The sequence below is a fragment of the Rhincodon typus genome, chromosome 37, assembly GCF_021869965.1.
Source record: "Rhincodon typus isolate 14 chromosome 37, sRhiTyp1.1, whole genome shotgun sequence".
Taxonomy (NCBI): domain Eukaryota; kingdom Metazoa; phylum Chordata; class Chondrichthyes; order Orectolobiformes; family Rhincodontidae; genus Rhincodon; species Rhincodon typus.
Genome location: NC_063368.1, coordinates 135,599 through 158,132, shown reverse-complemented (window position 1 = coordinate 158,132; position 22,534 = coordinate 135,599). Strand labels below are relative to the sequence as shown.

The following is a 22,534-nucleotide window of genomic DNA, read 5'->3' as shown; positions in this document are numbered from 1 at the left end:
CACTCACTTAACCCTTATGTTCCTTTGCCATGATTGACATTCCATTTACAAGACAGGGATAAAACAAACATGGCTAACAAAGGAAGTTAAGGAGCACATTGATTTGAAAGAATAAGCATACAAGGAGGCAAAAATTCGTGATAGCCAAGAAGACTGGGATAAATTCAGAATCCATCAAAGGAGGACTAAAAAGTCTAAAGAGAGAAAATAAACTACAAGGGCAAACTAGCAATGAATATTAAAACCGACAATTAGAAATTCTTTAAATATTTTTTAAAAAAAGGGAGGTTAAAGTGAATGTCGGCCTCTTAGTAAATGAATCTAGGAAGACAGTTATGTGCAACAAGCAATGCAGATATTTTGCATTAGTCTTTACAGTGGAAGATACTTAAAACATCCCGTTAATATTAAAAAATACAGGGGAGGAATTAAAACCATAACTAGATAAGTAGTATGGGAGAAACTAATGGGACTAATGGCAGATATCCCCCCAAGACCTGATGGCTTGCATCCTAGGATCCTAAAAGAAGTAGCTACAGAAATAGTGGATGCATTGGTTATAATTTTCTAAAACTTGCTGGATTCTGAGAAGTACCAGAGGATTGGAAAACTAACAATGTGACACCCCTATTCAAAAAGGGAGTGAGGCAAAAAAGCAGGTAACTATAGGCCAATCAGCCAAACACCTGTTGTTGGGAAAGTATGGGAATCAATTATTAAAGCATGTAATAACAGAACATTTGGAAAATCATAACCTAATCAAGCAGAGAGGGATGCAAGCAGTTTACAGAGAGATAACTATAGCTGAATTGCCTCTAATGAAATGATATCTTTCCTAAAATAAGCAAAGCTGCTGACAGTACTCCAGGTGTGGTCTCACCAGTACTTCATAGATCATAGAATCCCTACAGTGTGGAAACAGGCCCTTCAGCCCAACAAGTCCACACCAACCCTTGGAGCATCCCACCCAGACCCTTCCCTATAAAACCCACCTAAGCTACACATCCCTGAAAACTACAACAACTTAGCATGGCCAATCCACCTAACCTACACATTTTTGGACTGAGGGAGGAAACCCATGCAGACAAAGGGAGAATATGCAAACTCCACACAGTCAGTTGCCTGAGGGTGGAATTGAACCCAGGTCCCTTGTGCTGTGAAGCAGCAGTGCTAACCACTGAGCCACTGTGGTGCCCCAAATCATAAGACTACAATTGAACCCAGGTCAACTGCTTGGAAGGCAGCTATGCTCACCACTATACCAATATCTTTGTAGAGTCACAGTAAGACTTCCTTACTCTTATACTTAAACTCCCTTGAAATAAGGGCCAACATTCCATTAGCCTTCTTGATTACCTGTTGCACCTTTGTGCAAGCTTTCTGCATTTTGTGCACAAATATCCCGAAGTCTCTTTCTTTTGCAGCTTCTGTCCATTTAAATTTTACCCATTCTTTTGTTCTCTCCTCCAACATTCCCACATTGTATTTGCCACCTTATTGCTCACTTACATAGCCTATCAATAGCTCTCTGTAAACTGTTTGTATCCCTCTCACAACCTTCCTTTCCACCTATTTTTGTGTGCATATTTGGCTACAGCACATTTACTTCCTTCCTCCGAGTTATGAACATATATTGTATAAGTTATGGTCCCAACACTGATCCCTGTGGAATTCTAATTGTCATGGGTTGCCAACCTGAAAAAGAACACCTTATCCCCACTTGCTGGTTTCTGACATTGAGCTAATTCTCTATCCATGCCAATTCAATACCTCCAACACTGTGCTCTTATCTTATGATTTAATCTTTTGAGAGGTATCTTGTTGAACACCTTCTGAAAGTCCAAGTATGGTACTGTAGAGGTTTCCTTCTATCCACTGTGGCAGGTCCAACTTGCAGGTGGTCAACATGACATAGTCCAACTTCTAAAGTAACATTCACGGGATAGAGTTTTAACCTGTGTGGTCATGTAAATCAAGTGGCAATACATTAGTCACCTACTTTGAATGTGTAGCCATTGATCTTGGAGTAATGTGTGTGTCACACAAGTGCCAGGCAATGACAGGAGAGAATCTAACCACAATCCTTTGAAATTCAATGGCATTACGATCGCTGAATTCCCCAATACAACTTCATGGGAATTGCCTTTGATGAGAAAATGAACTGGACCAACGATATAAATGGAGGTTGGTTGGCTCGCCAAGCTGGTTTGTTGTTCCGCAGACGTTTCATCACCATGCTTGGTAACATCTTTAGTGGAGCCTCTGATGAAGCGTCGGTGTGTTTTCCTGCCTGGTTTTTAAACTCTGGGGTCCGATGCGATGAATTGCCTCACTTCCGGGTTTCCTCCGTAGTGGAATGTATATGGGGTCGAGTTCAATGTGTTTATTAATAGCATGATTCGTGGAGTGCCTTGCTTCCAGAAATTCTCGTGCTTGTCTCTGCCTAGCCTGTCCCAGGATCTTGGTGTTGTCCCAGTCGAAGTCGTGGTTCTCCTTGTCCATGTGGATTGAGATGAGAGAGTATTGGTTGTGTCTTTTTGTAACTCACTCATCTCAATCCACATGGACAAGGAGAACCACGACTTTGACTGGGACAACACCAAGATCCTGGGACAGGCTAAGCAGAGACAAGCACGAGAATTCCTGGAAGCATGGCACTCCGTGAAGGATGCTATTAATAAACACATTGAACTCGACCTCATATACATTCCACTACGGAGGAAACCCGGAAGTGAGGCAATCCATCGCAACGGACCCCAGAGTTTAAAAACCAGGCAGGAAAACACACTGACGCTTCATCAGAGGCTGCACTGATGATGTTACCAAGCACGGTAACGAAACTTCTGCGGAACAACAAACCAGCTCGGCGAGCCAACCAACCTCAACACCCACAACCTGAGCTACAGATCTACTCCAAAACCTTAGACAACCATATGAATACTGTGGCTACAACAGCAAGTCAGACTAGGAATACTGTGGTGAGTAACTCACCTCCAGACTCCCCAAAGTCTTTCCACCATCTATAAGATATAAGTCAGAAGTATGATGGAATACTCCTCACTTGCTTGGATGAGTGCAGTTCCAGTGACGCTCAAGACATTTGGCAGCAACCTGGGAAAATTAGCCCACTTGATTAGCATCACATCCACAAACATTCAGTCTCTCCACCACTGAAACTCGGTACCAGCAATGTGTACCAATAAATGCTGCCTAGCAAGCAACATCCTCATCCTGTGAATGAATAAAGAAAAAAGTCAACACAGACACCCCAAAGAGCATCCTATCCAGACCTACCTCCCTACCTAGTAACCTTGTATTTCTCATGGCTAATCCACCAAGTCTGCACATCACAGGACACTATGGGAAATTTAGCATGGCCAATCCACCTGACCTGCACATCTTTGGACTGTGGGAGGAAACCGGAGCAACCCGGAGGAAACCCATGTACCAGAGGGAGAATGTGCAAATTCCACACAGATGGTCACCCAAGGGTGGTATCAAACCTGGGTCTTTGGTGCTGTGAGACAGCAGTGCTCATCACTGAGCCACCACGGCAGTACTCCTGTCTCTGGGAAGGCTAAAATACCATTTGCCTTCTTCACCAGCTGTTGCACCTGCATGTTTGTTTTCAGTGAGTCTCATTTATTGAAATCTTTATTACTATAATCTGTGCACATGTGCAGGACAGCCAACCATGTTGCAAAAAATTTGGCTGTTGCTGTTTTTCTCTGAGAAGCCATTCTGCTCCCCACCCAGTAGTATCCAAAATGGCATTTCTTTTTTGCAGGGCGCTTTTACACAGACTACCTTGTCCTCTTCCTCTGCCTGGTGGTCATCCATTCTCTAATTGCCTGTACAGTATTAGTCCTCAAAGTGACCACCTCTCTGTATGTGCTATAGTTTCAGCCTCACAGATGCTCCACAGTATTCTCAGCTGCTGCTCCAGCTCCAAAATTCAGGCTTTCAGGCTTCCAGGAACTGCAGCTGGAGACACTTCCTGTTTGCGTTCTGGCTCTAGGCACTGGAACTATGCCCATTCCACATTAACTCTAGGGCCCACCTTCTCTGGACTATTATACTATATTTTGGGTTATTAGCTTGGAAGGACTAAAGACCTTACAAACGATAAGTAATAATGACATGGTGTAAATTCTCACTAAAACCTATTCATTCCATCACTCTTATCCTGAATTATTTTTTGATATCATTTTTCCCCAGAGTGTTTCAGGAAGCACTTCCTATTGGACACATGGGAACAACACCATTACAAGAGTCCAAGCTCTTTCTCATCCTTGCTTGGAAATAAAACACCTCTCCCTCATTGTTGCTGGGTCAAAATCCTGGAACTCTCTCCCTAATGTGATTGTGGGTCTACTTGCAGCAAATGGACTGCAGTGATTCAGGAAAGCAGCTCACTATCACCTTCTCAAGGGTGGGTAGTATACTGGCTCAGCCAGTGACATCCATACCCTGTGAATGGTTAGAAAATAAGATATACTGGCCAGTGAATGGTTGTATCTCAATCTAATACCACTAAACACCATTTGGTCATAATTTATTGGTGAGTGTACCAGCTTTAATTTAAACATTGATGTGAATATTTCTTTTCATTTCAAACAGAGAGCCCCAATCCCAGCTCCCCTCCGTATTCTGAACCCCAGACTCTCATTCGATCTCAGCAAACAGTGCAAACTGGCAGCACTGCTGTGTGCCCAACATTTCAGAACATCAAAGGCCCAGTAAATGTTACAGTGCAGACAGCCAGCAGCCACAGCGGTGAGTACACCTGTCTACCACGTCAAGGATCCTTTTTTCAATGTACTGTTCATCACCTATGGGCCAGCATAAAGCAATTTATAAAACTGTTACAAATTATAAATGGAAGCGGGCCCTTGTGGTACAGTAGTAGTGTCCCTATCTCTGAGACAAGAGGCCTAATTTCAAGTTCCAGCTGCTCCAGAGGTGTGTGCTAGTATCTCTGAACAGGTTGATTTGAAAATAATCTATATTATGTACGTAAGATAGCCATTAAAATGCCACCCAAAATATATGACAAGTATTCCTCCTTTTCCACTTTCCCAGTTCTTACTGATAGATCACAACATTTTCAAGCCTTAAAATGGGTAAGCACTATTGAAGAAATGTGTTTAGATCTGGAATGCACTGCCTGGGAGGGTGTTTGAGACACAAAACATCAAACATTTAAAAAGTACTTGAATGAGGACTCGGATGAGGTGCTTCTTGAATCTCAAGATATTCCACAATCATATTAAGTGGAGGCAAATAACTAAAGAAAGAGTAGGGTACCATTATGGACCAACAGTGAAATCACAGAGCCAGAGGATGTTGGTAGAGTATTAAAGTAGTACTGCACGTCTGACTTCACGATGAAGAAGGAAGGTGGATGTTAAGAATTTGAGAAAATGACTGAAGTTCTTGAGCAGATAGATTTGATTTGATTTGGTACTGTCACATGAACCGAGGTACACTGAAAAGTTTTGTTTTACGTGCCGCGCAGGCAGATCATTACATACAAAATGTACTAGGGTAATAGAACAAAGCTAAGAATACAATATTACAGCTGCAGAGAAGGTGCACAAAGAGTGAGATCAACATTAAATTTAAAATTTGAGAAGTCCATTCAGAAGTCTAATATCAGTGGGGAAGAAGCTGTTCTTGAATCTGTTGTATGTGTGTTTAAACTTTTGTATCTTCTGCCTGAGGGAAGAGGTTGGATGAAATTATAACTGGGGGAGGAGGAGTCCTTGATTATGTTGGCTGCCTTCCCGAGGCAGTGAGAAGTACAGATGGAGTCAATGGATGGAAGGTTGGCTTGCGTGATGGACTGGGCTGTGTCACAACTCTCTAATTTCTTATGGTCATGGGCAGAGCAGTTGCCATACCAAGCCATGATGCATCTGGATAGAATGCTTTCTACGGTGCATAATAATTGTTAAGAGTCTTTATGGACATGTCAAATTTCCTGAGGTGTAGCACTTCCTGCGGTTGCAGGGAAAAGTGCCGGGTGAGGTGGGGCTGAAGGGGAGTGTGGAGCGGACAAGGGAGTCATGGAGAGAGTGGTCCCTCCGGAAAGCAGATAAGGGTGGGGAGGGAAAAATGTCTTTGGTGGTGGGTCGGATTGCAGATGGCGGAAGTGTTGGAGGATGATGCGTTGGATCCGGAGATACGCTCGGTTCGCACTAAACAACTGCACCGCCAAGTCGCAAACCATTTCAACACCCCTCCCATTCCACAGATGACATGTCCATCCTGGGCCTCCTGCAGTGCCACAACGATGCTACCCAAAGGTTGCAGGAACAGCAACTCATATTCCGCTTGGGAACCCTGCAGTCCGATGGTATCAATGTGAACTTCACAAGCTTCAAAATCTCCCCTCTCCCTACCGCATCCCAAAACCAGCCCAGCTCGTCCCTGCCTCCTTAACCTGTCCTTCCTCCCACCTATCCCCTCCTCCCACCTCAAGCCCCACCCCCATCTCCTACCTACTAACCTCATCCCGCCCCCTTGACCTGTCCATCCTCCCTGGACTGACCTATCTCCTCCCTACCTCCCCACCTACACTCACCTTTCCTGACTCCATCCCCGCCTCTTTGACCTGTCTGTCTCCTCTCCACCTTTCTTCTCCTCTATCCATCTTCTATCCGCCTCCCCCTATCTCCCTCTTTATTTCAGAACCCCCTTCCCCTCCCCCATTTCTGAAGAAGGGTCTAGGCCCGAAACGTCAGCCTTCCTGCTCCTCTGATGCTGCTTGGCCTGTTGTGTTCATCCAGCTCTACACCTTGTTATCTCAGATTCTCCAGCATCTGCAATTCCTACTATCTCTGGAACAAATTTCCTTAGCCTCCTGAGCAAGTAGAGGTGTTGTTGTGCTTTCTTGACTGTCACATCAACATGGGTGGACCAGGACAAATTTTTGGTGATCATCACTCCTAGGAACTTTACACTTTTGACCATCTTCACTTCAGTTCAATTGATATAGACAGGGGTGTGCCCTTCACCTTGCTTCCTGAAATCAATGACCAACTCTTGTTTTGCTGACATTGAGGCAGCGATTGTTATCTTGGCAATGTGCCACCAAGCACTCTATCTCTTTCCTATATTCTGATGTCACTGTTTGAGATCCAGCCTACAATGGTCATGTCATCCGTGATTGTGTAGATGGAGTTAGGACAAAATTTGGCCGCACAGTTATGAGTGTGCAGAGAGTACAATAAAGGGGCTGAGTATGCAATCTTGCAGAGTGCTGGTGTTGAGGACTACCATGGAGGAGGTGTTGTTGCCTATTCTCACTGACTGAGGTCTGTGGGTTGGGAAGTTCAGGATCCAGTTGTAGACGGTGGAGCAGAGACCGAGGTCTCGGACTTTGGAGATTAGTTTGATTAAAATTATGATGGTCAAGACGGAGCTGTATTTAGATGAGTTGAGGGTATTGATTAACACATGGGAATGTGATATCATTGCTATCACAGAGATATGGTTGAGGGAGGGACAGGATTATCAGATCAGTATTCTGGAGTAAATAATCTTTAAGATGATAGGGGTGCAAAAAAGGAGATGATATCACAATAATGATCAAGGAATCAGTTACTGCAGGAATGATATCTTAGAAAGTGCCTCAAATGGTGCCATACAGGTAGAACTTAAAAACAAAATTGAGCAATCTCTTTTCTCAATTACTTTTCTCAAGTATCAGAAATAAAGCAGATGAACTTAGAGCATGGGTCGGTACTTGGAACTATGATGTTGTGGCCATTACAGAAACTTGGGTAACTCAGGGAGAGGAATGGTTGTTGGAAGTTCCAGGAATTAGATGCTTTAAAAGAAATAGGGAGAGTGGAAAAAGAGGTGGGGGAGTGGCATTGCTAATGAGGGCGAGTATAGCAGCTACTGAAAGGCTGTTCGAGAATGATATGTCTACAGAGTCAGTTTGGCTTGAGGTCAGGAACAAGAAAGGAGCAGTCACTTTGTTGAGGGTTTCTACAGACCCCCTAATAGAAGTGGAGGAGCGGATTGGGAGGCAGATACTAGAAAGGTGCAGAAGTCACAGGATTGTAGTCATGGTGACTTCAACTTTCCAAATATTGATTGGAAACTTTTTAGTTGTAATAGTTTAGATGGAGTAGATTTTGTCCAGTGCATTCAGGAAGGATTCCTGACACAGTATCTAGATAGACCAACATGAGGAGAGGCCACTTTGGATTTGGTGCTTGGCAATGAACCGGGCCAAGTGTTAGACCTGTTGGTAGGAGAGCATTTTAGCGATCATAACTCACTTTCTTTCATGATAGTCATGGAAAAGGATAGGTACATACGGCAGGGTAAAGTTTACAATTGGGAGAAGGGTAATTACAATTCAGTTAGGCAAGAACTGGGTAACATAAATTGGGAACAGATGTTGTCAGGGAAGAGCACCACAGAAATGTGGAGATTGTTTAAGGAATGCATATTGCATGTGCTCGATATGTTTGTCCCTAGCAGGCAGAGAAGGTGCGGTCGATGAGGGAGACATGGTTCTCGAGAGAGGTCGAACGACTGGCTAAGAGGAAGAAGGAGGCTTATGTAAGGTTTAGGAAAAGAGGAACGCAAAAGGCTCCAGAGGGATACAAGTAAGCCAGGAAGGAGCTGAAGAAAGGGTTTAGGAGAGCTATAAGGGGACATGAGAAAACCTTGGCGGATTGGATCAAGGAAAACTCCAAGGCTTTTTACACGTATGTGCAGAACAAGAGAATGACCAGAGAAAGGGTAGGGCCAATCAAGGATTATAACGGGAATTTGTGCACAGAGCCTAAAGAGATAGGAGAGGTCCTTATTGAATACTTTTCTTCAGTATTCACAACTGAGAGGGACCTAGTTGTAGAGGAGGACGTTGTGAAACAGGCAGGTAGGCTAGAGGAGGTTGATGTTATTAAAGAAGATGTACGAGGAATTCTGAGGAAGTTGAAGATAGATAAGTCACCCAGACCCGATGGGATTTATCCAAGGATTCTATGGGAAGCGAGGGATGAGATCGCAGGGCCGTTGGCGATGATCTTTTCGTCCTCACTGTCCATGAGTATAGCGCCGGAAGATTGGAAAGGGGCAAACGTCATTCCCTTGTTCAAAAAAAGGGAACAGGGATAATCCCGGAAATTACAGGCCAGTTAGTCTTACGTCAGTGGCGGGCAAATTATTGGAAAGGGCTCTGAGAGATAGGATTTATGATCACTTGGAAAGGCACAGTTTGATTTGTGATAGTCAGCATGGATTTGTGAGGGGTAGATCATGCCTCACAAACCTTATTGAATTTTTGAAGAGGTGACCAAACACGTGAATGATGGTGGAGCAGCGGATGTGGTATAAATGGATTTAAGTAAGGCGTTTGATAAGGTTCCCCATGGTAGCCTCATGCAGAAGGTAAGGAGGCATGGGATAGGGGGAAATGTGGCAGATTGGATTCAGAATTGGCTGACCCTTAGAAGACAAAGGGTGGTAGTGGACGGAAAATATTCAACATGGTGCTCAGTTACGAGTGGTGTACCACAAGGGTCTGTTCTGGGTCCACTTCTATTTGTGATTTTTGTAAATGATTTGGATGATGGAGTGGAAGGGTGGATTAGCAAGTTCGCGGATGATACGAAGGTGGATCACGTTGTGGACAGTGTGGAGGGCTGTTCTTGGTTACAAAGGGACATTGATAGAATGCAGAGCTGGGCTGAGAAGTGGCAGATGGAGATCAACCCTGAAAAGTGTGAGGTGATTCATTTTGGAAGGACAAACTTGAAAGCAGAATACAGGGTAAACGGAAAGATTCTTGGCAGTGTAGAGGAGAAGAGGGATCTTGGGGTTCATGTTCACAGTTCCCTGAAAGCTGCCACCCAGGTGGACAGAGTTGTTAAGAAGGCGTATGGTGTGTTAGCTTTCATTAATAGAGGGATTGAGTTCAAGAGCCGTGAAGTTATGCTCCAGCTATACAAAAGCCTGGTTCGACCACATCTGCAGTATTGTGTCCAATTCTGGTCACCTCATTACAGGAAAGATGTGGAAGCATTAGAAAAGGTGCAGAGGAGATTTACCAGGATGTTGCCTGGAATGGAGAGAAGGTCTTACGAGGAAAGGTTGAGAGAGCTAGGGCTTTTCTCTTTAGAACGACGAAGGATTAGAGGTGACTTGATAGAGGTGTAAAAAATGATCAGAGGTATAGATCGAGTAGACAACCAGAGACTTTTTCCTCGGGTGGAGGTAACTTTTACGAGGGGACATAGTTTTAAAGTGAAAGGAGGTAGATATCGGGGATATGTCAGAGGTAGGTTCTTTACTCAGAGAGTGGTAGGGGCATGGAATGCATTGCTGGAGAGGGTAGTGGAGTCGGCCTCATTAGGGGCATTTAAGCGGCTATTTGATAGGCATATGGATGATAGTATAAGGTAGCGATGGAGGTTAGATAGACCTTAGGAATAGGGTAAAAGTTTGGCACAGCATCGTGGGCTGAAGGGCCTGTACTGTGCTGTACTGTTCTATGTTCTATGTTCTGTGGTGAACTATAGACCACCAAATAGTCAATGAGAGATTGCAGAGAAGTGTAAAATAATTGGGTGGTAATAGTAGGGGATTTCAACTTCCCCAATATTAGCTGGAATACACAAAGTATAAACTTTCAAAGGGATGGAAGGGCAATAGTAGTTAAAGAAATTGGACAGGGAACTATGATATATTTGAATGAACTAGCATTGAGAGAGGGAAGGTATTAGCAATTTTAGCAGGCTTGAAAACTGCCAGGTTTAGAAAAGTGAAAAGTATCTAGACTGCTTTGAGAGTCAAGGGAGGAGATTGCAGTTGCACTGACATAAATTTTCAAATCCTCTCCAGCTGCAGAAGGAGAGCCAGGGTACTGGAGGGCAGCTAATATGGTACCACTATTGCAAAAAGGTTTCAGATTTAAATCAGGACATTACATTTAGTATAACATTTGTGGTGGGGAAACTATCAGAAAAATTCCTGAAGGACCGAACTAATCTCCACTTGGAGAGGCAAGGTTAACCAAGGAGTGACAGCCTGACTCTGTCAGGGAGATCTTGTCTAACAACGTTGATTTAATTTTGCAAAGAGGTAACTAGATGTGTAGATGCGGGTAGTACAGTTGATATAAGACCATAAGACATAGGAGCAGAAATTAGGCCATTCGGCCCATTGAGTCTGCTCTGCCATTCAATCATGGCTGATAAGTTCCTCAAACCCATTCTCCCGCTTTCTCCCCGTAATCATTGATCCCCTTGATAATCAAGAACCTACCTATCACAGTCTTCAGTGTAGTTAATCACTGGCCGCCACTGCCTTCTGTGGCAGTGAATTCCATGGATTCATCACCCTCTGGCTGAAGAAGCTTCCCCTTATCTCCGTTCTAAAAGGTCTTCCCTTTACTCTAATGCTGTGCCTCGGGTCCTAGTCTCTCCTACAAATGAAAACATCTTCTCAACATCCACTCTATCCAGGCCATTCAGTATTCTTAAGTTTCAATTAGATCTCCCCTCATCCTTCTAAACTCCAATGATTATAATCCCAGAGTCCTCAAACGTTCCTCATATATTAAGCTTTCCATTCCTGGGACCATTCTGGTGAACCTCCTCTGAACCCGCTCCAGGGCCAGTACATCCTTCCAGAGATATGGGGCCCAAAACTGCGCACAATTATAGTCTACATGGATTTCACTAAAGCATCTGACAAGCTCTCACATGACAGACTGGTTAGAAAGTAAAGAGACCATTGGATCCAGAGCAATTTAACAAACTGGATCCAAAATTGGCTCAGCACCAAGAACCAGAGGATGATGGTCAATGGATGCTTTTGTGACTAGAAGCTGTGACCAGTAGTACACCACAGGGTTCGCTGCTGAGTCCTTTGTTATTTGCGTATACTTTAATGATCAAGACATGAATGGAGGTGCTATGATCGGTAAGTTTATTACTGACAGGGACACTAGTGATGTAGAAAACAGTGAGGAGGAAAACCTTACACTATGAGATGATATTAGATGGACTGGTCTGTTGGGTTAAATAGAAAGGTGTTAGCTGATACATTTTGGGAGCATGAACAAGGTAAGGAAGTACACATTTAATTGTCTAACTCTAGGAAGTACAGAGGATCAGAGGGACACTGATGTCCATGTCTATAGTCCCTTGACAGCAGCAGCATAGGTAGATAAGGTGGTTAAGGTGATATGTGGGCTGGAGTGATTCGAGCAGAGACCAGATAGGCTGGGTTGTTTTCCTGGAGTGGGGAAGGCTGAGAGGGGATCTGACTGAATTGTACAAAGCTCTACAATACTAGGGTAATTCAGCATGGAAACAGGCCCTTCAGCCCAAAACTGGTCCATGCTGACCATGGTGCCCACTCAGCTAGTTCCAATTACCCGCATTTGATCCATATCCCTCTAAACCCTTCCCATCCATGTACCTATCCAAATGATTCTTTAAAAATGTTGCTATTGTACCTGCCTCAACCACTTTTCTCTGGCAGCTAATTCCATATACGCACCACTGTCTGCGTGATGAAGTTGCCCCTCAAGTCCTTCTTAAATCTTTTCCCTCTCACCTTAAACCTATGCCTTCTCGTTTTCAATTCCCCATCCCTGGGGAAAAAGACGATTGGAATCATCCTATCTATGCCTCTCTAATCCTAGTCCTTATTCTCCTATGTTCCAAGGAATGAAATCCTATCCTGGCCAACCTCTCCCTATAACTCAGGCCTACTAGTCCTGGCAACGTCCTCATAAATCTTCTTTGCACACTTTCTAGTTTAACCATGTCTCTCCTATAACAGGGTGACTAAGTCTGTATACAATACTCCAAGTGCTGCCTCACCAATGACTTAAACAACGGTAAATGCATCGACCGATGAGGGCCAGCATGCTAAATGCCTTCTTTACCACCCTGTCCACCTGTGATGCCGCTTTCAACAAGCCATGCACTGTACTTCTATGTCCCTCTCTTCCACAACACTCCACAGGACCTTACCATTTATTGTCTAAGTCCAACTTAGGTTTGCCTTTCCAAAGTGCAACACCTCACACTTATCTGTATTGAATTGCATTTGCCAGTCCTCAGCCCACTTTCCCATCTGATCAAGATCCCTGTTATTTTTGATAACCTTCCTCACTATCAACGATACCTCCTAATTTTGTATCATCCACAAACTTACTAATCATGCCTTGTACATTCACATCCAGATCATTTAAGTAAATAACCAACAACAAAGGTCCTACCAACAACTCCTGTGGCACACCACAGTCACAGGCCTCCAATCCGAGAAACAAACTTCACCCAACACCCTCTGCACCCTATCATTGAGCCAATTTTGAATTCAATTAGCTAGCTTTCCTTGGATCCCATGTGACCTAACTTTCATGACGAGCCTACCATATGGGACCTTGACAAAGGCCTTACTGAAGTCCATACAGACAACATCCACTGTTCTACCCTCATCTATCCTCCTGGTTACCTCTTCGAAAAACTAAAAGATTTGTCAGACATGACTTCCCCCACACAAATCCACGCTGACTATCCAAATATTGGTTGATCCTATCCCCCAGTATCCTCTCCAATAACTTGTCTACTACTGAGGTCAGGCTCACTTGCCAGTAGATCCCTGGGTTCTCTTTGCTACCTTTCTTAAACAATGGAACAACATTAGCCACCTTCCAGTCTTCTGGAACCTCACCAGTGGCTAAAGCTGAAGCAAAAACTCTGCAAGGGCCTCTGCAATTTCTTCCCGAGCCTCCCACAATGTTTGAGGATGGACTTGATCAGGCCCAGGGGATTTATCCACGTTAATGAGTTTTAAGGCTGAAAATACATCCTCTCTAGTAATATGTATGTGGTCCAAAACATACCCACTTATTTTCCTTATTTCCTTGGAATCCATGATTCTCTCTTCAGTAAACACTGAAGAGAAATATTCTTTAAAAATTTCCTCCATCTCCTGTGGCTCCACACATAGATGGCCATGCTGATCTTTAAAGGGATCTATTCTCTACCTAGCCACCCTTTTACTCTTAACATAGCTATAGAACCTCTTGGGATTATCTATAACCTTATCTGCCAGATCCATCTCATATTCCTCAAATCCACTGATTTCCCTCTTAAGTGTGCTCCTACACTTTTTATAGTCATCTAGGGATTTACTTGAGCCCGATATCTTACACACAATGTATGCCTTCTATTTCCTGAATAGAGCCTCAATATCCTTCGTCAGCCAGGGATCTCAAAAGCTTCTCCCTTCACTCTCACAGGGACATACATACTGTCCCTGGACTGTTGATACCTCACTTTTAAAAGCCTCCCATTTGCCAGTCATTCCTTTTCCTTCAAGGAGACCCATCCAATCTACTGCTGCTAGATCCTAATAGCCCCAAAATTGGCCCTGCTCCAATGCACCTTAACCTGTAGGCCTGTCCTATCTTTTTCTATAACTATGTTAAAACTAAGAGAGTTCTGGTCACTGGGCCCAAACTGCTCTCCAATTGACACTTTAGTCACTTTCCCGACCCCGTTTCCTAAGAGGAAGTTCCAGTGTTGCACCGTCCTGAGTTGGGCCCTCTACATTTGATTTAGGAAACTTTCTCGGACACATTTGACAAATTCCATCCAATCCAGGCCTTCCACACCCTGGGTGGCCCAGTCAAAACAGGGGAAAGTAAAATCTCCAACCAAGACTACATTATTATTCCTACAGGTATCTGCAATCTCTCTACACATCTGCTCCTCTAGTACCCGTTGGCTATTTGGGGGTCTACAATACAGTCCCAGAGTGACCATCCCCTTCTTGTTTCCAAGTTCTAACCATACGGCCTCGTTTGATGACCCCCTTAAGATTATCCTCTCTAAGCAGTGTTGTTTTGTCCTCCCTTATCAAAAGGGGCAACTCCCCCTCCTCGCTTACTTGTACTTCTGTCACGCCTGTAGCTTCTGTAGCCTGGAACATTCAGCTGCCAGTCCTGCCCTTCTGTTAGCCATGATTGTGCTGTGGCTATAACATCCTAGACCCAGAGCCAATCCAGGCTCTGAGCTCATCTTCGTACCAGTCAGGCCTCATGTGTTGAAATAAATGCACTTTAAACCAGAAGTCATTTCCCTCCCTTTACTGATCCCCTGGCTATCCTGAATAGTGAACTTTCTCTTGATGGCTAATGTACTTTCCCCTGGCTTCTTGATGGCCCCTCTCTTAATCAGAGTCTGACTCCCCTGCCAAACTAGTTTAAACCCTACCGGGTAACGCTAGCAAATCTCCCCGCAAGGATATTGGATGCCCTCCGGTTCAAGTACAACCAGTCTCTCTTGTACAGGTCACCTCTACCCCAAAGAGATCCCAATGATCCAAGAAATGAAAACCCTGCCCCCTGCACCAGCTCCTCAGCCACACATTCATCTGGTTTATCTTTCTACTTCTATCCTCACTGGCACATGGAGATCACTACCTTTGAGGTCCTGCTTTTTAACTTCTTACCTAACTCCCTATACTCGTTTCACAGGACCCCATCCCTTTGTCTACCTACTCATTTGTACCGATGTGCACAATGACCTCCGGCTTTCAACCCAGCCCCTCCAGAATGTTCTGCAACCACTCAGACATCCTTGACCCTGGTACCTGAGAAACTACACACCATCCTGCTGTCTCTTCTGCGGCCACAGAATCTCCTGTCTCTCCCCCTCATAATTGAGCCTATCAGTATCGCTCTGTCTGACTGCACGCTTTCCCTCTGAGCCTCAGAGCTGATCACAGTGCTACTGAGCTGACTACTGCTGATAGTCCAGACAGTATCCAAAGTGGTATACCTGTTATTGAGGGGAATGGGCACAGGGGAACCCTGCACTATCTGCCTTCCCCCCTTTACCTCTTCTGGTGGTCACCCAGCTACCTGCAGCCTGCATTTTAGGAGAGAGAGAAAATACAGTGTGAAGCTGGAGGAACACAGCAGGTCAGGCAGCATCAGAAGAGCAGAAAAGTCGATGTTTCACATTTACACTCTTCATCACAACTGAAGAAGAGTGGAAACCTGAAACATAGACTTTCCTGCGCCTCTGATGTTGCTTGACCTGCTGTGTTCCAACCAGCTCCACACTGTATTGAGTCTGACTCCAGAATCTGCTGTTCTTGCTGTCTCTGAGTGACTGTATTTTAGGAGTAACCACTTCACTATGGCTTTTATCAATGGTATTCTCTGCACCCTGGATGATCCTGAGTGCATCCAGCTCCAGTTCCCTAACATGGTCTGTCAGGAGCTGCAGCTGGGTGTACTTCTCGTGGTTATAGCCACCATGGAAACTGGAAGTCTCCCTGATCTCCCACATCCTGCAAGAGGAGCATTCCACTGCTGTAACTGCCATCCCTACTGCCTTCAGTGTAGACAGAAAGTAGAATTAAAGTGCCCTTACTTGGTCTTACCTGTACTCCTGCTCAGCCTCTAAGAGCCATAGACAGGGTAGGTAAAGAGAAACATTTCCCCTCAATAGAGAGGGGTGTCGTCTAATCCCTCCTTAAAACAAGTTAGACAACTTCAACCAGATAGTTATGAATGTATTTGCAAAGGTGTCCCTCAATGCTGAAACAGTCAAGTCACTACAAATACAAGCCAGTACCAATTTGAACAGTCTCAGCTTTATAAGGAAACAAGTTACAATAATGTTTAATACTAAACAATAGTATCTCTAATTCTATTCTGCCCCTTAAGCTTACAATACTTCTTGAGTCTCTTGTAGACTTATGTAGTCTCTCTCTCCGTGGGACTGTGAGGCTGCTTTCTCTCTTCCCCTTTCACACTCTCTCTCTCCAGACGGTGAGCTGGTCTCTCTGCCTTTCGCCATGCAGTTCTCCTCAGAAGGCCTCCTGAAGGTCCAAGAGAATGGTCTGCAGGTGAACCCTGTTTTTATGCCTTCTTGGATGGCTTTCTGGAACTTTCTGTAGTTCTGGCCAATCAGGGAGACTCGCTCAATAATTTGAAACATTGTCAACCATTCGGATGGTTGCTCCTGTTTGTTTCTTTGTGTAGCAGGACCCAGTGCCTTTCAGTTTGGTCCCTCTTTGTTTAGTGGATAAGTTGTTGGGAATAAGTCTGTTATATTATACTAATATAATTAGCAACTTGTTGCTGTGTTTGCATTATGTCTGGTGTTTGGATTTAGTGACTTACTTGGCCAATGTGCCTAGCATCCCTGGCTGTTTGGCCAAGTTGGCCATTTACATGTCCCCCTTTTGAATGGAAAGAAGTTATGCAGATGAAGTTCAAACCTAATTGTAAAAGTTGGCTCTGTTTGTTGTTAGTGGAGCCTGACACATGTTTGTTTCAAAGCCATTATGTACATTGGTCAAGCATATCATCTTACATCTGATAAGTGATATAATTACATGTACAAAAGAAAAAGGAAAATCCTGTCACAATAAACCATACAGGATTGTGGTGTATGGACAACATTCAGTCATCAAAAGAAACAGAAGTGACAATAGTGTACAAAATGATCAGAGGTATAGATAGAGTAGACAGCCAGAGACTTTTTCCTAGGGTGGAGGTAGCTTTTACAAGGGGACATAGTTTTAAAGTGAAAGGAGGTAGATATCGGGGAGACATCAGAGGTAGGGTTCTTTACTCAGAGAGCGGTAGGGACGTGGAATGCATTGCTGGAGAGGGTAGTGGAGTCGGCCTCATTAGGGGCATTTAAGTGGCTATTAGATAGGCATATGGATGATAGTATAAGGTAGCGGTGGAGGTTAGATAGACCTTAGGTTTAGGGTAAAAGTTTGGCACAACATTGTGGGCCGAAGGGCCTGTACTGTGCTGTACTGTTCTATGTTCTATGTTCTAGTGATAACCCTAGGAGTTCAATTTGTCTTAATAGTCCTTGTGTGCATGTATAGGCATTATTCATTGTGATAATGCCCATCTGTTGGGATATCTATCTTTTCCAACTGCAATCTTAACCAGCAGTCTCCTGAGGTGTATCAAGGTGAGTGCCATTAGGACCACAGTTAGATGTGAGAGAAGCCAAATTCATGAGTGACAACCTGAGGGCATATGATGGTATGGCTTGTCTTGGCACCTCATCAAGAATGCCCCTGCAGCTATAATCAAATCACACCTTGATGAGCTGCTGCAACTGACAGTTAGAGATGTTAGTGTGGATTTTCTCCTGGGAAAAAAAGTTCAGGCTATTCAACACTAAACCAGGACAGGACTTTCCCTCGCTAGCCTGTCACACATCCTCCCCCGGCTGCTCAATCATCCATTTACTGTAGATGCTGCACAGGCTGTAACTTTGCTCCTCACCATCATTCCTGATCTGGTTAATTGTCTAGGTGTGGCCCTCTAGTATGGTCTAAGTGGTGGCTACTCACTCAGACATAGTAAGAACTGCTGATGCTGGAGTCAGAGATAACACAGTGTGGAGCTGGAGGAACACAGCAGGCCAGGCAGCATCAGAAGAGCAGGAAAGCTGATGTTTCAGGTCAGGACCCTTCTTCAGAAATGAGGGAGGGGGAGAGGAGAAGGGATCTCTGAAATAAATAGAGCAGGGGTGTTGGGCTGGGGAAGGTAGGTGGGATGGTGATAGGTGAGTGCAGGTAGGCAGTGGTGGGGATTGGTTAGTGAGGTGAAGGAGCGGATAGGTGGGAGAGAAGATGGACAGGTCAAGGAGGTGGGAATGAGAGGGAGGGTTGGTCATGGGATGAGGCCGGGGGTGGGGAGATTTTGAAACTAGTAAAGTCTACATTGAGACCATTGGGTTGTAGGCTCCCAAGGTGGAATATGAGATGCTGCTCCTCCAGTTTCCAGGTGACGTCATTGTGACACTGGAGGAGGCCCAGGATGGACATGTCATCCAGGGAGTGGGAGGGGGAGTTGAGCTGGTTCACGATTGGAAGGTGTTGTCATTTGTTGCAAACAGAGCGCAGGTGCTCTACAAAGCGGTCTCCGAGCCTCTGCTTGGTCTCACAGATGTAGAGGAGGCCACTTCGGCAGCAGTGAATGCAATAGACCATATTAGCAGATGTGCAGGTGAACATCTGTCTGATGTGAAAGTTTTTTTGGGTCCTTGGATGGAAGTGAGGGGAGAGGTATTGGAGCAGATTAGCACTTCCTGCGGGTGCAGGGAAAGGTGCCGGGGATGGTGGGGCTAGTGGGGATTGTGGAGCAGACGACGGAGTCGCGGAGAGAGGAGAATTCCTATGGAGTTCAGATAGGGATGGGGAGGGAAATATATCCTTGGTTGTGGGGTCAGATTGCAGGTTGCGGAAGTGGCAGAGAATAATGCGTTGAATCCGGAGGTTAGTGGGGTGATACGTGAGGACAAGGGGGATTCTGTCTTTGTTTTTGTTGTGAAGAGGGGATATGAGGGCAGAGGTGCGGGAAATGCAAGAGATGCGGTCAAGAGTATTTCTGACCACCAAAGGGGCGAAGTTGCGGTCCTTGAAATAAGTGGACATCTGGGATGTTTGGAAGTGGAATGCCCCATCTTGGGAATGCAGTTCTTCTAGGGCTGGTTTGACTTGCTGGGTCAAAATCCTAGTTTATAATTTCTCAAATTAGCCAAATCACTCCTGCATTGTATTCTGTGGCCAGACCAATAAGGAGTTCCCTTTACTTTCATCTATTAACAGCTGGTCTGGGTGTTCCCTTATATTTCTCTGTCCCTGATCCCATTATTCCATGGGTCAGGAGGAAAGATAGTCATTCTAATGGGGAGGGGCCACCACTCCAGTCACTATATCCCTGACGTATCTACTATGATCGGTATTTGTTCACGGTGAATGTTATTAAACAAGATTTTACCTGTGGATTTAATTTCTAGTCCATTGCGAGGGCCTGTCGTGTGTGTGTGTGTGGGAGTGGCATAAGCTGGGGGAAGAAGCCTTCATTGCTGGTCGTAGCCCATTTTTAATTTCATGCTCTAGGAATTCTCCCCAAAGGGGCTTCCCAGGGCATCGCTATCCTAACTCTGACCCCTTTTCCAGGCTGTGTGCTAGGCATCTCAGCTATGCACCCATTCTCACCAATCATCTATGGACCGATGCTCATATAGCACAATGCAGAAATCCCACTAGATTTCCTGTACACCATGAGCTGATTGTTACACTTGAATACCACCAATTTTGTAGGATGGACCCAGAGGGTCCCATCTACACATACACTGCAGGGTCTGATGGGTCGTACCACAGGTATCCTGGGTGCCTCATTTTGCCTTGTACCCATGCTACATTTTTACATACTGTCATTATAATGCTTATATGTAATACACAGTGAATGCTCTGGAAGGGTCACATCACTGCCTCGGAGTGGCTGCTCCAGTGCGATTCCTAAAAGCAGAACAAGACCAATTTCTGTAAGTACCTTGGTCTAATGTCTGACACAGTGTTTTACATGACATGAGAAAATTGTCAAATTTTCCAACTGTCACTCATTGCTGGCCCTCCTTTTTTTTTGAAAGAACACAAAAGGGGTGATGGAATAAATGTGCCTCGTATGCAGGATGTAGAGTGGAGGGGTGAGTTGTCACCCAATGTGGAAATGGATGTTTAGCAGTGTTCCTGATGAGCCACCACACATATGACTGGTAGCAAGCTTGGCAGTTTGTACATTCATGTGGCTTGGGAGCTTTAAAGCTCCATTACAGGCTTACCCTTGTCATCCTTAATGTGTAAGCCAAATGCCTGTTTTCACACTAGCTGTTGCTGTCAGAACGGTACCCTGGGTACTGACCCCTTTTTCCAGACTTCCAGTTGCCAGGTTGGAATCTTAGGTACCCGGCAGTCCTGAAAAGAAAAGGCTAGTACAGCCACAGTTGTAGCACCAATTAGGCTTGGATTTCACTTGTGGGAGTTGCCTTCTTCTGGGGGAAGGGGACTTGTTTGAAGAAGGATTATTCTTTAGTCTCCTGTATTTATTTCTGCCTTTCCCCTCATTTGTCTAGGCTGGAGTTGGGCTGCAGGTTGTGTGGAGAGCACTTATGCAGACTGTTTGCTTCACTTTGTTTTGGTCCTTAACTTCCCTGTCCCAAAATAGGACTAGATTTTGTAGAGCCCAGGCCTCAGTATGGTTGGATTCTGTCAGGTCAAATGCTTCACATGCCCAGGCTCCACTCCCAGCAGCATGTGCAATGTGAGTACATACCCAGTTTACCCGCTGTTGATCAGTGAGTTGGGAGGGGTCCACATCCCCAAATACCATGGTGGACTGAAGCCGCAGCCGGCGGGCAAAGGAGGTGGGATGTTCCCACGTCTGTTGGCGGCACTTATCCATGCCATCAATGAGAATCCCTGTATCATGGCTGACGGCAGCTAAGACTTCATTTGTTCTAGAATTCCGCGCCCAGTAAAATGGCGATGGAGTAAGGCTTCTGAGCTCGGGGCTCTTCCGCTCCGGCTGCTCTATTTTCATTTCATTTCTTTTTTCTCCCTTTTTTCCTTTTTCGCTTCTTCTATTTTACTTAACTCTTGTTGAAGAGCTTATCATGGCGATGGCATTGGCAGTGAGTGGGCCCAGTGCAGTCTTGTGACAGACAGTGGGTGAGTCGAGAGCGGACTTGTGACAGTTGACAAGAGGGCCCAGCATGGACTTGTGATGGCTTTTGCATCAACGAGGCAATTTTAGCGTCGATTCTTGGCTGCTGTGGTAGAGGTGAGTTTGGGTGCCGGTGGTGTCTGCATCCCACGCACATTTATGTAGGTGGTGGAGGCAGCTTTGGGCCCATTTCAAGGCATTGTGGCTGCATCAGCAAGATAGGACTGATGTGGACTCATGGTGGCAGTAGAGTCGAGTTTGGGCTGGTATGGTACCCAGTGGCATCGTCTGAATTGGTGGGGTCCGGCGAAGACTTGTAGTGGCAAGGGCATTAGTGGAGGCTAGATGATGCTGAAGTCGACATTTGTTCCGGTGATGGTGGTGCAGCGAAGGGTACTCTTGCCTACCTAGCAGGCCCATGGTGGAGCACTTAACGTGGACTGTAAAATTGAATACTTTTTCTTTACTTCTTTACTCTTCTGCCTTTATATTCTATGGTTTACTTTTCTGTCTTTCAAGATGGTGTCAGAGAGTGTCGACACTATATAACACTTTTCACTGTATTTTGTAACAAAATACACGTAACAAAAATAAATCAAATCAAATAAAATCAAACCAGTATTTTGTGGATCTGGCAGAGCTGAATGTACTGTGGGACTTTACTAAGGCACGTAAAAACAAGTCTGGTTTGTTCATCCTCATTAAGCCATGCAATATCACTTGCTGATAAATTTTGATAAAGAAGGAGTAGGGGTCTGAAGTAGTGTTGAAAATTGTGACTTCCTTAGTGATGTCAGACAGCTTGGATAGTGAACAAGGGGGTTGTCAAGATAACAAGGTGCAGGGCTGGATGAACACAGCAGGCCAAGCAGCATCATAGGAGCGATAGAGGAGAGGATAGGTGGAGAGGAAACAAACAGGTCGAAGAGGCGGGGATGGGGCCAGGAAAGGTGAGTGTAGGTAGGGAGTTAGGAAGGGGATAGGTCAGTCCAG

At 44.9% G+C, this 22,534-nt stretch overlaps 1 protein-coding gene across 2 annotated transcripts in view; it reads left to right on the top strand.

Annotated features, from left to right (window-relative positions):
* LOC109919070 (NACHT, LRR and PYD domains-containing protein 3-like) overlaps window positions 1-22,534 on the top strand; it is a 148,919-nt gene that overhangs the window by 16,716 nt on the left and 109,669 nt on the right. For both annotated transcript variants that reach the window (XM_048617307.1, XM_048617308.1), the window contains one exon: window positions 4,621-4,776. In XM_048617307.1, coding sequence (XP_048473264.1) covers window positions 4,621-4,776 — 156 coding nt within the window. The remainder of the gene's footprint in view (window positions 1-4,620; window positions 4,777-22,534) is intronic.